The sequence below is a fragment of the Pieris napi genome, chromosome 9, assembly GCF_905475465.1.
Source record: "Pieris napi chromosome 9, ilPieNapi1.2, whole genome shotgun sequence".
In the NCBI taxonomy this organism is placed as follows: Eukaryota; Metazoa; Arthropoda; class Insecta; order Lepidoptera; family Pieridae; genus Pieris; species Pieris napi.
This window is the reverse complement of record NC_062242.1, coordinates 10,621,466-10,636,718: the sequence shown is the minus strand read 5'-3', so window position 1 is coordinate 10,636,718 and position 15,253 is coordinate 10,621,466. Positions and strand designations below refer to the sequence as shown.

Genomic DNA, 15,253 nt, shown 5'->3' with positions numbered 1-15,253 from the left:
AAAAAAATATTAAGTTTAAACACAAACGTGGTGACATGAAGTTCACCGGGTCATCTAGTAAATAATAAAAAAAAATCCTGTTAAATGTGTAGAATTAAGATGAAATTTTTACAGAACCCAGGTGCTTACGTATACGACTACCCGCAAGGATATGTGCCGCCTCCACATTTGAGAGTGCAATCGCCACCACAACTTGATGTGCCGTCGACGAGGTAGGACGTGTGTGCATTATTTTGGTTGTGTTTCTAATTTTTAGTAAAATTTTAGGTACTTTTTAAAATGTAGATACTATACAAAATAGATCCTTTTTTTAAACTTTGGCTAATGAAAATGCAAAAGACCTTTTTCTAAACAATATACAGTCGACTTTCTATAATTTGAATCTCGATAATTTAATTTTGTTTCTGCTCCCTTGAAAAATACTCGATGAATTGGTCCACGAGGTAATTTGAAATTGTGAACAAATCTTGCTCGCCAACATGCAATAATTTGAAGTGCTGTTAATAATTGTATTTAATTGTTAATACATAATAATATAGTAATAATGAATTACGATATTTGATCAAACTCTTATTTACTTGCCTGCCCTTCTGGTTATTGAATTGCTTGTTACTTTGAACTTTTGGTAATTCAAAATTTACCTCTTGTCCCATGCGTATTGTTTCAAATACACCTTGCTTTTTATACAGGTCTCTACAAGGCTCGCTGACGCGCAGCATCGACACGGCATCAACGTTGCCGCTGTCAAACGGCAACGGATCGCAGAATAATTCATTGCAACGTCCTAAACCGGAAGCAACGGACGCTATCAATAATTTAGGACTGCCCGTCGGCGGGGAAGGTATGTTTTTCCTGTTCCATTTTTGAATTTCATATATAGAATTTTTGCTTGTTAAATTACCTCCATATTAACTGTACTAAAGTTAATTTTTTGACGTATTGCGACACGTAAGTAACTTTAACTTGTCTATGGAAACTCTTCTTCAAACCACATTTGGGCTCGAATCCAGGTGGATTTTCAGTAATATAAGTTTAGCACAGAGCACATGTGAATATTATATATGTTTAATTCTTCAAAATACTACAATAGTAATAGACAAACCATTTGATATCTCTGCTAATAGCATGATTTTTAATGATTGATAGAGTCTGGCTAATGAAAGAAGATAATTGAATTATTTGAAATCGTTCGGATGGAAAGACAGAATGTCATAGAATTTCTTAGGTTATTATGATTAATTGTCTACTTCATGCAATTACCATATTAGATATGTAGTTTTAGTTTTCCATGCAATGCTAGTCATTTTAAGTATCAATAGTAAAAGACTAAATACGTATAGTATTTAATTTATATACATACAGTTACTATCAATGTTAAAAAATAATAAAATAAAATCAAGTATCAAGTTAGTTTAATCCACAAAATATATCAAACTTTTAGGGATACAAAACTATTTTTTTTTAATTTGCCGCGCTTTTTCGTTATCTTCTTTCAATAGCCAGACTCTACTATTCATGCCACATGTTTAAGAATGCGTCTTCAAGAATATATACAATTCCGTAACATATATAAACTATTTCACGATATAAATGTTAATAATGTATTTATAGGTCCACAAGTGCCAGTGCCCCCACAGACGGGTAAAACCGGGGTAGATTTGCGGTACGCCGCCACTTACGGCAACCCGTACCTTAGAAATAGTTCACTTGGTAAGGATTCTTAAACTTACATACTTGTGTTGTTCTAGACATAGATCAGAAGCATGGTTAAATTATAATTATATAATAAATCCCGTTTATGACGATTTCCATAGGACTAAACAATTTCTAAAAGTCGCGTTAGAGCTAGTCGGCGTATTGTCTTTTCTCTATAGAGGAACATTTTCACCGCGAATCACTTGCATTTATAATATTAAAGTATAAATTATCTGGGGAGTCGTATATACACATCCTTTTCTAAGTTACGTAACAAAATAATATTAAGCGACTTTATACTATCTGTTATCTTTATATTATGAATATTAGTAAAATTCATATAAAGAGCGGTTTTCAAGGCAATTTTTGCCGCGCACCACCACTTAGTGGAACCAGCTGCCCACTGAAGTATTTCCGAACCAATTCGACTTAGGGTCCTTCAAGAAAAGAGCGTATCAATTCTTAAAAGACCGGCAACGCACTCGCGAGCCCTCTGGCATTGAGAGTATCCATGGGCGGCGATATCACTTATTATCAGTAGGCCTCCTGCCCGTTCGCCCCCTGTTCTATAGAAAAAAAAAATATCTAAACGCATTTATAAAATTGATGGCTAACATTATAATTATTATGTAGGTTACCCCGTACATACAGCAAAGCCTGGATCGACGCCTGCGCCGCCGCCATACTCAGCAATAAGAAATTCCCAGCACATGCCGTCAGGTACATAATGGGTACATAATAGGTGAATACAATATTATGCATATATGCATGCGTTTTGGGAATGGCTAATCTTATTTTCTTGAACAAAAGTCTCCACTTAAATTAACACGTTTGACTAATTTTATTAAAAAAAAATACATTTATCGAATAATAATTGTCGGAATAATGTCTAATCTATCTTATGTGCCGTGTTTTGACCAAACTATTATTATTTATTATTTTTAACTTAAAAAATCTTTTAGTCACAGATTGTGTTAAATGAACTTAAGTTTCCTATAGTTATTTTCTCTAAAAGTGAATGTAATCCAATTTCGATTATAATTCAATATGATCGAGATTTAACCCAATCTAAATGCTTCTATCACGCCAATACAATAATTATTATGTTTAAAACGTGTACATTTTTTAATTTGGAATTCTAATCTAATAATCTAATTCTATCGCTCACATCCCTAAGATATTTAATAAATATTGTATGTCTTTTGGTTCTGGGAATCGAATCCAGGCATTCAATGATTACACTGCAACTACAAATAAATATCAGTAGCACAAAAACCTTTTTAGGTCTGGGCCTCAGATTTCTGTAACTGTTTCATGATCATTTGTTAATCAAATAGGCAAGTAAGTGATCAGCCTCCTGTGCCTGAGACATGCCGTCGACTTTTTTGGTCTAAGGCAAGCCGGTTTCCTCGCGATGTTTTCCTTCGCCGTTCGAGCGAATGTTAGACCAGACATATACTATAATTCCCCATTTGTACCTGAGAAATTCCATTCACTCACGTACTCACCTGTACCGCTCAGAAATGACGGCATAGTGCTCAGAGTTATTTTCTGATATAGCCTTCTAAGCGTTATTCACGTTGGTTCATTTCACAGGTATTTTTTTCCATGGGCTTGTAGTGTACTAGACATTAAAATTTGTAGCTAACTTGTGCCTTCATATATACCGTAACTTTAATTTAATGGATGTCTCTGATAAAGGTTAATAGAGTTCTAAAAATGTATAGGAATATCAATTATATTTGGTGGCTTAATTAATGTCTTGTTACAGGTGATGTGCACCAAGCGACGCATGTATAGCAGGAAAGCCGCTTAGTGTAGAAATGACACAAGTGAAAAGTGATAGTGACTTTGACAGTTCTTTATTTGTAAAAAATAAGTTAGGCTAGTATTAGTCTTGAACTTTTTACTCGAGGAGACGATGTCAGCTACCATAAATGTTATATCCAGCTTGATTTATGGTTTACAACACTAATGGTAACCATTGACCAGTTTGTATTTTCAATATGTTGTTTTTGGATTATAGGCCGGCAACGCACTTGTAGCGCTATGGTAATGTGATTGTCTATAGGCGGCGGTTATATAAAAAAATCCCGATTACAGATAATTTCGATTAATTTAAAAAACACAGTTAAAGTATGGTATACTCTCATAGTCAATGTCATAACTTTGTGAATTTAAGATTTGATGGTTAAACAAAATTTCATTGATTTTGCGAGGAAAACAGCGTTACAAGTCTAGTTCCAGAATTAGAATCTACACGAAATTTTGATTCAATAAGGAGACTTTGAAATATAGTAGCTTTTTGTAATATATTATGTTCCTAAATGCGACTGAATGTAAATATTAGTGTAAGTGTATAAAATGTATAAAACCGGTTCGTGCATGCTTTAATTACAGTAGATAAATAATGACGTTTAAGAGACGAATCTAAAATGACGGCACAAGACATCATTGGATTCGTTTTTTAGCGACGCGACTTATAATATCGTTTTATAGTTTTTATTATACCAATTGTATAATCCATTTGCTATTTAATGAATTTAATAAAATGTATCAATTAGACCATTTTACATATGAGATTAAATCGAGAAGCAGAGTTATTTATTAGCTAATCTGAAATAGTATAGTATATTTCATTACAAGTGCGGAAAGCCTGTCATTGCAAAGAGTTTCGACAAATGTCTACCCGAGCCGAGGCGCAGCCGAAGGTGAGGGTTGACAGTCGGAACAAGTTGCAATGACGGTTCCGCACGTGTACTGAACAACTATTTTTAATACAGTTGCGAAAAAATTATGCAATTTAATAAAATAATAAAAAAACAATAAACTCAACTCACTACTCATTTATTTCTTATACAAATTATTGTTCACATATACATTGGTACAGTTTTTTATACTAACTGGAGAAGTTTTAGGTTGCATATTTATTTACTGTTTGAGACAAACTATTATTTATTTCGTATGATTTTTCATGTATATTTAATATATAATATAACAAACAACTAAACGCGCAAAGAACATTTTTGGAAAATGGCGCCAACCTTAAAAGAATATAAGCAGATTTTTTTTTTTCTTCACCCATTCTGGGTAGGCAAAGGGAACTATGCCCATACAGCCAAGTCTTCAGTACAATTTTTTATTGATATGAAATGAAATTTAAGGAGATGAAATGAAATCTAACCTAACTCATTGAATCAAATCATTAAATCTTATATTGAAACAAAGCAGTAGCTTCTTTTTAGAAATATTTGCATGAATCATAAAAATTTCTACGATTTTTTTTTAGTAAAAACTTCGTGGTTGGTTTTTTCTTTTTAATAGATATTATTTTGACAGTTGGGAAAGAAAACGCACTAGTTCGGAAAAGGTAAAAAAAAAGCACGAGTGTGTAATAGCCCACATCCCGAACGCTATACGTCCCTGCAATACGCCACTTTTTGAGCAACTGTATTAAAAAAGTTTTTTTTCACGCATTTATGTAGAAGTATGTCTTCAAAGATGCATTTAATGAAAATATTTGTCTAATTTTCTTACGCAATCAACGAACGAACGAAAAATCAAATACTGTGATAAAATTAGATAAAAGTATTTCGAATTATGGTCAGTTTAATTTTTTATTATGTATGTTAAAGGTGATTAAAATGCATGTTAGATATTGCATGCAGTTTTGACATTTCTTTGTTTTTCAATAAATACGATGACACCATATTGAATTTGTTTAAACTACCTTCTTATCTATTACGTCCTGAGTTTCCGCCACAACCTTTAATGAATTGAAAGTCGTCCGATCGTATTGTTTCCTTGATTATTTTCCTTTATTTCCTTTATTTCGACTATGTGTTTGCGTGTTGTTCCCACGAGAATGTAAGTGCGTGCTCCTATTTCACCATGCCTCCTGCTGATAGAGGACAAATCTTTGTTTTTAATTTATGTTATTATTTTTAATTACTTAGAATGTAACATGGGACCTGGTATAATGATTGCAGCTCCTTACAAACATTTTGTAAAACAAAAGAAAAATGGCGATTAAAAATAGTGGCGGAGAGTTTATTGCCAGTTCTTTTCTCCCGTTCTACGCCTTTGATTTGAGAACTGGCAGTAAATGTAAAATTAGAAGCATCAATATGTATTTCTTTACTGACAAGTCATAAGTGTACATTATGTTACCTCTGTGATTAAATGATTTTTTACTTTACTTTACCTACGTAACTCTATTACTGCATTTTTTTATCGGCGGAATTTGAGGTATAATGTTACTCCAACGAAGCAGGAAAAGAAATTGAACTTTCTCCCTTTTACTGTCTGTTTAAAGCTCGTATTGACGTACCAATTTCACCTGGCTTCCTAATAGCGGTACTTTACAAAGTTCAATCATTAAAGAGCAATCAAGGCGCCATTCTATAGTTTTTCCTACGTCGGAAACATTAGCGCTAGATGAAGTGATCAAACCACACTTAGGGCTTAAATCACTAATAAGATTCTTAAAGTGAAAAGAACTTAGAAAATGGACTGGGAACCAATATATCTTGAAAATGTTAACTCAACAGAGACCTAGTATACACACACTTTTTTCATTCACTCACTCACTTACACACTCACTCATGCACTCAGGCGTGTTGATAACAGTTGAAAAGTAAATTAAATAAAAGATGTAATTAGATTATATATAAATATATTTTAAGGAATTATATTTAAGTTTGTTATGGAAGAGCTGGGAATCCTGACACAGGTATTTCTTACTTAAAAGGGTTCCCAAATCTTACACATTGTATTGCATATCTACTTACATTTTTATTTTATTTTTTTATGTATAAAAAATGTACAATATATATTTTAAAAAAAAACACTAGTAGTCTCTACACTTACAGTGATATTAAGGGAATTTGTTCTTTGTTCTATTTGTAAGTTGAGCACTTAACAAAACCATGCACTAACACTAATTCAAATGGTTCACTAAAACAAACATTGATTAAAAAAATATTTTTATTTAAATAAATATCCAAATACACATAACATATATAAAATCTGTGTTGCAGTATAACTGACTGGTAATTACAACAACAATTTAGCAACGTGTAAATTACTAATGTCTTGATAATTAACGAAATATTAAGAAGATATATCTAATACTAGCGTTTGGTTCGTACAGTACACAAGAATCCCTACCGGAGTATATAAACCGACTCAAAAGAAGAAGAATCCTGGAGCTCAACAGCATTGACTGAGCTAAAATTATTATGGTAGATATTCCTAATGAGGAATGTCTCCACCCGCAAATCATCCTACAACTCATCTGCTCATAGTCAGAAGACTGCGCTCTATAACAACAAAAAAAAGTGTAACATAAAAACAAAAGTACACAAGAATTTCTCGTATTGAATTATCTGTATGAAACGAAGTGCGTCTGCCCTCATTACTTGTATTTTTTACCGCAATGGACTTGTCAGCCAGCATTACTCCAACCGTGGTTGCGGTCATTCCTCTATATCGGATTGAAGTATTCAATGCGTGTTAGTGGATACACGCAATGAGGAAATGCTTGTGAATTAAAAAACAACTATATATATTCTGCGCTTAAAGCATTGGCTTTGTTAATGCCTACATTCCTCCGTATTTTATTTTGATTTGTGTGTATCTTTACGTCGCCCTGTGGCCTTAAATTGATGATTAAGATATGGTGTGTATCAATTGCGAAATCGTCACAAATATTAACGTCGGCATATCTTCATGATCTTTTAAACCAGTCTATACTTACTTTTACCACTACCATCTCCTTAAATCCTCCAACTCCTACAATGGGTAAAATCCGGGGTAAAAGATGATATGATATATATGATAGCAGCAATAATTAAAATATATTATGATATAGAAATAGAATCCTGGCTGTGCACTCATTATTTCTATGTACGCAAAAAATACTACCTACTAATGGGCATATAAATATACATCTCCTTAGACCCTAAAGCAAAATTAAAAATGAAACATATGCTGTTCTGGGTCTGCTCCATACCACATTTCATATACATATAGTAAAAACAATTAAAATTGCTGTATGTAGTTCATAATTTCCAACACAAATCTATCTAAACTGATATTATAATATTTGTATGTTTGTTACGAATTAACGTAAAAACCATTCGACCACCACTTTCTTACACCTTTTCACCAGTGTTGCCACATTATGCTTTTACATAGGTTATATTTATTTCCAAAATATTACAAAATTCTTAGACGTAACAGACTTTTTTTTTTTTTTTTTTTTTTTTTTTTTTTTTTTTTTTTTTTGACAATTCACACCAATTGACCTAGTCCCATGCTAAGCTGGTGAAGCTTGTGTTATGGGTACTAGGCAACGGATATACATACATATTATAGATAGATATAAATACATATTTAAACACCCAAGACCTAAGAACAACACCAAATGCTCATCACATCGATGTTCGCCTCAGCCGGGGATCGAACCCGGGACCCATGGATTCGCAGTCAGGGGTACTAACCACTAGACCAATGAGTCGTCTTGCTTGTAATGTTTAAATTAGGTTTAAACCATTCTAATTTTATTACTTTACTGAATTTAATTTATTATAACTGAAACGTATAATGGTTAATATCATCGTCTCTTCAGGGTCGCGACCCTTAGGGGGTCAAGTTTCTTTTAAAAAGGGGTCGCAGTCTGTTAAAAATAATAAATACAAACTACATATAACAAAAGATTCGTTAAAAATAGCGCGCTATGTACATATTATTATAATTTTACACTTACTTAAATATTTGTCTTTTTCGTGAGTCCTGACATAAAAATGGTTGAGAAACAATGGTTTATATAAAATAACACAGTGACAATGACTATTGCGAAAACCTTAATAATACCTATTAAAAAAATATTTTTTCACACGTTGTGTTATCGTTTCCCTCGGCTGTGGTTTCCTGCCTAATCGCTAAAGATCGTAAATTAATTTATTATATTTCTAAACGCTGTTTAAATTTCGGTTACCGACGTTAATTCATTCATAACGTCATGTCAAAAGCGTCAAAATCTGTTTTTAAATTATTATTATATTTATTTCGTAATCCTACAGCTTGCAAAAAATATATATAATAACAAACAATTACACTAAAACTATAGCCAGAGATTGAATACATAATATTTATCTACAAAAAAGTTCAAAAATGTACAAAAGGGAACAAACAATAAAAAATATTCAATACATTTAACTAATAGATGCGTAATTTGGCTGTATTGTGTGATGGTGTAAAAGTGAGGTTAAGTAGTTAAGTACATCTAATATATAAAATTCTCGTGTCACAATGTTCGTTCGTACTCCTCCGAAACGGCTCTACCGATTCTTATGAAATTTTATATTCATATTCAGTAAGTCTGCGAATCGGCTACTATCTATCTTTCAAACCCCTAATTTTTTATTTTTTTTTAAATACAGCATACAAAAATACATACAACCCCTAAATTTCACCTCTCTACGATCAACCTCTATTTTTTATTATTGTACATTATTATACATATTATTTTTATTGAACTAAAAAATTGTTTCCTACAAATAATATGGATGTCAAAACAAACGTTTGCCGGGTCAGCTAGTTACTAAGTATATTACTACGGGATATGACGTAACTAAATTGATCTATATGAGAATTTGTTGTTTAAATGTTTATTTATTGATTATATTTCTATTATCATTTTAATTAATAATTCATCTTTGCAATACGATGCAATATATAGAAGAATATTCATGTACATGTGTTTGCCGATAATTTAGAGTTAAGTTTAAGTTAGAAAGACTATAGTAATTTACAGTCCTTGATAATATATAAATCACGAATATTTAGTTAATATTACACTTGCCTATTTACTAATTATTTAACTACAATTATTTCCTTATGAACAAATACTTGATTAGTCTAATTACACTATTTATTTGTCAAATGAAAAGATGAGTGCTTTAGTTAAAACTTTAACTAAACCTTTAATAATTCGTAGAAATTATGTACCTTATGTATTTTGTAAGAGCACCATTTGTAATTTCGCTAATTTTAAATGCAGTTTTGATCGTACTGTATTTGAAAATATAGCAACTACCGCAAACTTTGATAACATTTCCTGCGTTATCGTATCAATACACTAGTATATATATCTTGAAATGTGCAAATAATTACTAAGTTTTACTTTACTAATGTGTAAAACAAGTAATAAAAAGTCGCACAGCGGTTTCTGAATAATTTGTCGGTAAGTACAAGTAAAAATTTATTTTAATATAAATTCAAGTCGTTTTGAAGTTCTAGATAAAAATAAAAGGTTATTATAATGTTTTTATCATTGCATTATATTTAATATTTACCCATCGACGAGAATTTTTAAATCAATTTTATCGTTGAAAAATAACATAAATTATTCAACTTATTTATTAGAATAATATTTTTAAAGTATTGGATTGGATGGAATTAAACTTACCAAGAAAAGGTTCCCCCAACTCTGATTTTATGCCTTTTGGAGGACAGACGCTATTAAAAGATATAAGTTGGCGCCTGGTAGTAAGTAGATAGTAGATAGATAGGTAATATTGCCAGCATTAAGAGTACACTGCTACCACAAGGACCAAATTTTAAAATTGATTTATTTCATTTTAATTATTATTATTAATTGCTTCAGTAAGTGTAAGAATTTATTATAATTTTATTGTTACTGTTATCTTTAATGAAATACACATTTATTATTTAACAAAATAACTTTTAAAATTGTATGATTGATAATATTACATTAATTCGTAGGTTATGGGATCAGATAATTGCAGAAAGCATCTGTCTTCCTTAGCAGAACACCTTACTAAATTTGAACAAGCACCCAAAGAAATAAAAGGCCGGCGTCCTAACGCCTGGTTCCTTGTTGGAGAAGATATTTTTAAGGAATTGTTTGCAACTGGGCGCAGCATTAATTGGCAATACTCAGAAATAAGAAAATTTGACGTAATATCAAATATCTGCTCGCAAATTGAAAGAAACGCTGCTTGGATAGAAAGTTTCATATTTCTTTATCCAAATTATCGAATTGATTTTGACCTCGTCGGTTCATCCGATGATATTTGCCAAGTTAGATCTGGTATTGACGTTCTTTTCAAAGCATTTAAAGGAATAAATACTAATTTTGATAAAGTATTGCAAGACTTAAACAAAGCGGAAGGAGTTGACGAGTTTGATAGGTGTCTAAAACTGTGGATAGAGACAGGACATCGACCTGACTTTATTTCAAAAAGCTCAAATTTATCATCAGAACACTGGTGGTGGTTTTAAAAATCTAATTCATATTTTGATATAGATATTATTTGCTGAAGATGGACGTTACTGATTATAATTGGGTTTCCAAAGCTACCGATAATATTGATAAGTATCTACACAGAGGAGGAGATGGTAAAGGAAATGAACCACAACTTCTTGGAGGTACAGACCTCGCTAATACAATAGGTATAGCGTTGGGATTACCTCTTAGTGATCCAACTACTTGGTCGGAGTATGAATTACAACAGGCAGAAAGTGCGAATCTCTGCTTTTTCAAAGGAACTGCTCGCGAAGCCATAGACAATATTATAGAAACAATAAAAGATTGTTGCAATGGTGATGAGTCCAATTTTATCACTGTGATTCCCATTGAGCTCCATTTTAACAACAAACTATATGAACTACCAATATTTAAAGTGCAACGCTATCGAAACTCAACTATTTACTATGTTGACAATATAGGAAGATATTACACCAGCTTCCGTGATTGGAACAACAATAATAAATTACCACCTTGTAAAATAATATACCCCAAAGGACTCGAGTTAGTCTCTAATGGGAATCATACTGCTGTTACGCCGCCTTATGATACACCCGTTGCTAGAGTAGAAAATCAAGTTGTAGAAGGCGTTGATATTGCTGCGGGAGTGATAGGAATTGGTGCAGCCGTAGGACTAATGATCTTATCAGGTCCATTTGCACCAGTTTTAGCAGTAGCGGGTGGAGCAAGTGCTATATGGGGCACTTCCAGAGCAGTTTCTGACTTAGTTGATAGAGGCGATCATGGACAAACGATTGATCCCTTTAAAGATGATACAGCTAGAATGTTATGGTTAGGTGTCGCCGCTAATATAGTTGGTTTTGGGGCTATGGGTGTCAGTATGAGAGTTTCAGCGGTCGCAGCTCGTGGAATACAACTATCAAACGCGCTAAAAGTTTTCACGAATGTAGTTAATGGCGTTAGCTTAACCCTTAACTCTGTAGCGATTATTAACAACACAGTTTACTTAGTTCAGCATATTAAGGAAATGAGCGCAGGTGAAATTTTACTAAATCTAGCCCTTTTAGCATTCTGGACCAAGGGAACCTTTTCATTTAGAAGAGCAAGTGTTATAATTAAAGAGGCTCATAATCAAGCGTTTGCTCGTATAACCCAAGAATTACCTCCAAGCACACGAGCTGAATTTGCAGAAGTTAGAAGTAGAGTGCAGAATGACGAAAATCTACTTCATTTATTTCATACTGCTCACAGGTCAAATATTTCTACAAGTGAATTCTCTCATCTAATGATAGATGGTATGCATTACTATGATAACGTAGCGAGACTTAATCCCGAACAAATAGAAGCCTTTTTAAGTTTGCGTAATTACCTTCAAGACGATTTGCGACTCCTTTCTGGTTTACAGCGGTTTTCTCAAGCATCTCATTTAGACAGGGAAAGTACACTTGAGTTAGTTTTGACACTGTGGCAAAAGTATACCAGTTCACCATCTCGGGGCGATACTCAATTAATTAACAGCAGTATTGTCCTTGGTAACGCTCCACCTATTAAAATAACAGAAATGCCTCAACTTTCGTCGTCCCTAATTAGATTTGTCGGTGAACATTTAAGTAAAGTAGATACAAGCTCCATGGATCAGTGGTCTATTCGGGAGTTATTATCATTTCAGGATCATGGGTTATTTACTGTGTGTCCAGTTACTGCAATCAGTAAAATGGGCCATTCAACAATTGTATTAAATGGTAAATTACAAATTAGTTTAAGAAAGTTACAGTCAATACCTATCGACTCACGTGAAACGATGTTTAAAATGATTGGCGAGCTGAAACCAGAGCATACCATCACTAGTTCCAAATTACCTACCGACGTTGTAAAATTATGTGTCCGTCAATACAGATTGCGTTTTGAGGTACATAGAAAAGAAAGTTTGGAATGGGCCCGCGGATCAGTTACTCAAGAAAATTTAATAAATATACTCAATGAAAATCTTTTACCACACGAAAAAGACAGGTTGTACACATTTAAAACTGAAGTAAATATGATGAAAGCTGACGTGTATATGAATGACATGATGAAGTTTGTATCTGAGATGAACCCTAAAAATGTAAGTGAAATGGTGGCGTACAGTGAATTTGCAATGACATATGTCGATGAAACATCCGCAAACATTGAAGCAAGCATTCGAAATGGCACCACAAAATTACCGCACAATGCGAAGAAGACTGTCTGGTTGCGTATGTATTCACATTTATTTATACTCCTATTATGTCAATATGAACTAAATAACTAACTAGCATATCTTTTGTAGTGATATAAAAGTAAGCAAAATTCGGTATATTAATTTTAATGTGTGTCTACAAAATTACTTTTATTTTCAGGTCAACAAGCAAAAGAGAAAACATTTCACAACACGACAGAGCTGAAGCAAAAGTTGAATGATTTCATGAAAATAGTAGATGAAAATGACATGGTTGGAGTGCAAGTGGTACCAAAGGGACTACCTGATGAGAAACTAGTTGAAGAAATTCGTTCATTAAAGATAAAATTTGGTGGAAGAGCTTCCGCTGCCTATCATATCTATAAACATAGTACCGAGCCACTTACTGCTTATATAGACCAAGCTAATAGCACTATTAAATCGCCTTCAAGTAGTTATACGGTATCGATTGGCCAAGAAGGTGATTCAAGAATAATATCATTTACTGATGCCAATGGCAGTGGCATAGTACTTGAGAAAGATGGACGTGTTTTACTCGCAAGCTTTAGAGCTAGTCATAGAAAATGAGTTATAGTGCGAACGTTTATATGCACAATTAATATAAGGAAATAGTTAAAGTGAAGTATTTATAGTGGCACTAAGTTTCTTGCCGATTCTTCTTAGTAGCTCTTTTTCCGAATCGGTGGTAGATTTATACAACTTTAGAATTCATATATTTTCTTACCTTAGCTTTAAGAAAATGTATTAACTTAAACTAAAAGAACGTAAAAATAATGTCAACGAATTTATAAAAAACAAATCATGTTTCAATATATTTAGTATCTACTACCAAGTTTCTTGAATGTTATTATTGTTCATGAATTTCATTAGTATTTTCTTAGTTCTGTTTAAGTTATTGCTTTTCATTTATATTTAATAAATGTTTAATCACATCTTTAGTCTTTTATTTTTCAAGTAAATTATGTAAGGGACTCGGACTATCTGACATATTTGCTATCAACTGAACTGAGCGTCTTATTTCATTTATGAGTACTTTTTTAAATCTAAAACTTATATAATATATTTTCGTAATTAAGTTTATACATTTACAATAACCAAACGCTTGATATGCTGAATACTCTTATGATATAATAACATAGTATACATAGGACATGTGTCTTTACTAAGACGTGATTGAACATTACGATCTAGCCTTACTTATAAGACAAGTAGTAGTATTGTTTTAACGTGAAAGAGAAAAATAGTTTTGTCCTACTCTAAACTTTTATCCGAGTTAATTTCGAATATCTCTGATTGAAATTTTTCATCATTCCTTATTTGTCTGTAGCTAAAATAAATTACATAAACTCGTAAACTACAATTAGTTGAATAAATTCAAATATAAAGCCTTCAGCTGATAAGACAAATATTGTAATTTGAAAAGAAAAATATTTGAAAGGCCTGAAACTCCACTAAAATGAGTGTCCATCTACTGCGATGACTGCCCTTTATTATGTCCCGGTGACTTGTTAGCCCCCCTATTCTATCAGAAATTTGGCAGAACTGCTAAGGGGTGTTTGGCTGCTTTATTTTACAATTCATTTTTACAGTACATTCCTTGTTATTATATCTAAAAAAAATATGTTCATGAATACAACATAAGATACAGGTATCACTTATTTCACGTCATTAAATTTGAATCTGTAGGCATCCCTACTCATCGGCAAAGAAGACAGAGGGTGTAGGCCGAGAGAAAAAGCCGGCGTAAAAAACTCTCGGTACTCTTTTAAAATAGAAAATCATCAAACAACACTTATTTTAAACCAAATATCGCAAATTAATTAGAAGAAGCCTGTCTAGCACTAGTCCCAGGCCCTCTTATCAACTAGATCGACCGGGGTGATCCTATAGATATAATCTACCTAGATTTTGAAAAAGCTTTTGACCGTGTCCCAGTTCGCCGACTTTTATGCAAGTTAGAGCACTTAGGGATCCGAGGAAAAATATTAGCTTGGATTACGAATTACCTTACGGAAAGATATTTTCGAGTTCGCATTGGAGATGTA

The 15,253-nt window shown here is 32.7% G+C and overlaps 2 protein-coding genes across 4 annotated transcripts in view; both read left to right on the top strand.

Annotated features, from left to right (window-relative positions):
* The window catches only part of LOC125052735 (irregular chiasm C-roughest protein-like), a 94,825-nt gene extending 91,262 nt beyond the window's left edge, over positions 1 to 3,563 (top strand). For 2 of the 3 annotated variants that reach the window (XM_047653744.1, XM_047653742.1), the window contains exons 16-20: positions 115 to 212; positions 690 to 841; positions 1,612 to 1,710; positions 2,329 to 2,415; positions 3,467 to 3,563. In XM_047653744.1, the coding sequence (XP_047509700.1) occupies positions 115 to 212; positions 690 to 841; positions 1,612 to 1,710; positions 2,329 to 2,415; positions 3,467 to 3,495 (465 nt within the window). In that variant the 3' untranslated portion in view covers positions 3,496 to 3,563. Of the gene's footprint in view, positions 1 to 114; positions 213 to 689; positions 842 to 1,611; positions 1,711 to 2,328; positions 2,438 to 3,466 lie in introns of all 3 variants that reach the window. The other variant, XM_047653747.1, reaches the window with a different exon arrangement.
* A 6,261-nt stretch (positions 3,564 to 9,824) lies between these two features.
* Positions 9,825 to 14,140, top strand: LOC125052458. Its single transcript, XM_047653313.1, has 3 exons — positions 9,825 to 9,943; positions 10,486 to 13,224; positions 13,369 to 14,140. The coding sequence occupies exons 2-3, from the start codon at positions 11,046 to 11,048 to the stop codon at positions 13,773 to 13,775; spliced, it is 2,586 nt and encodes an 861-aa protein (XP_047509269.1). The 5' UTR covers positions 9,825 to 9,943; positions 10,486 to 11,045; the 3' UTR covers positions 13,776 to 14,140.
* Positions 14,141 to 15,253: the final 1,113 nt, after the last annotated feature.

Coding starts and splice junctions, on each gene's coding strand:
- LOC125052458 (XM_047653313.1), top strand. CDS start 11,046: ATGGACGTTACTGATTATAATTGGGTTTCCAAAGCTACCGATAATATT. Junction 13,225..13,368: donor GAAGAAGACTGTCTGGTTGC/GTATGTATTCAC, acceptor TTTTATTTTCAG/GTCAACAAGCAAAAGAGAAA.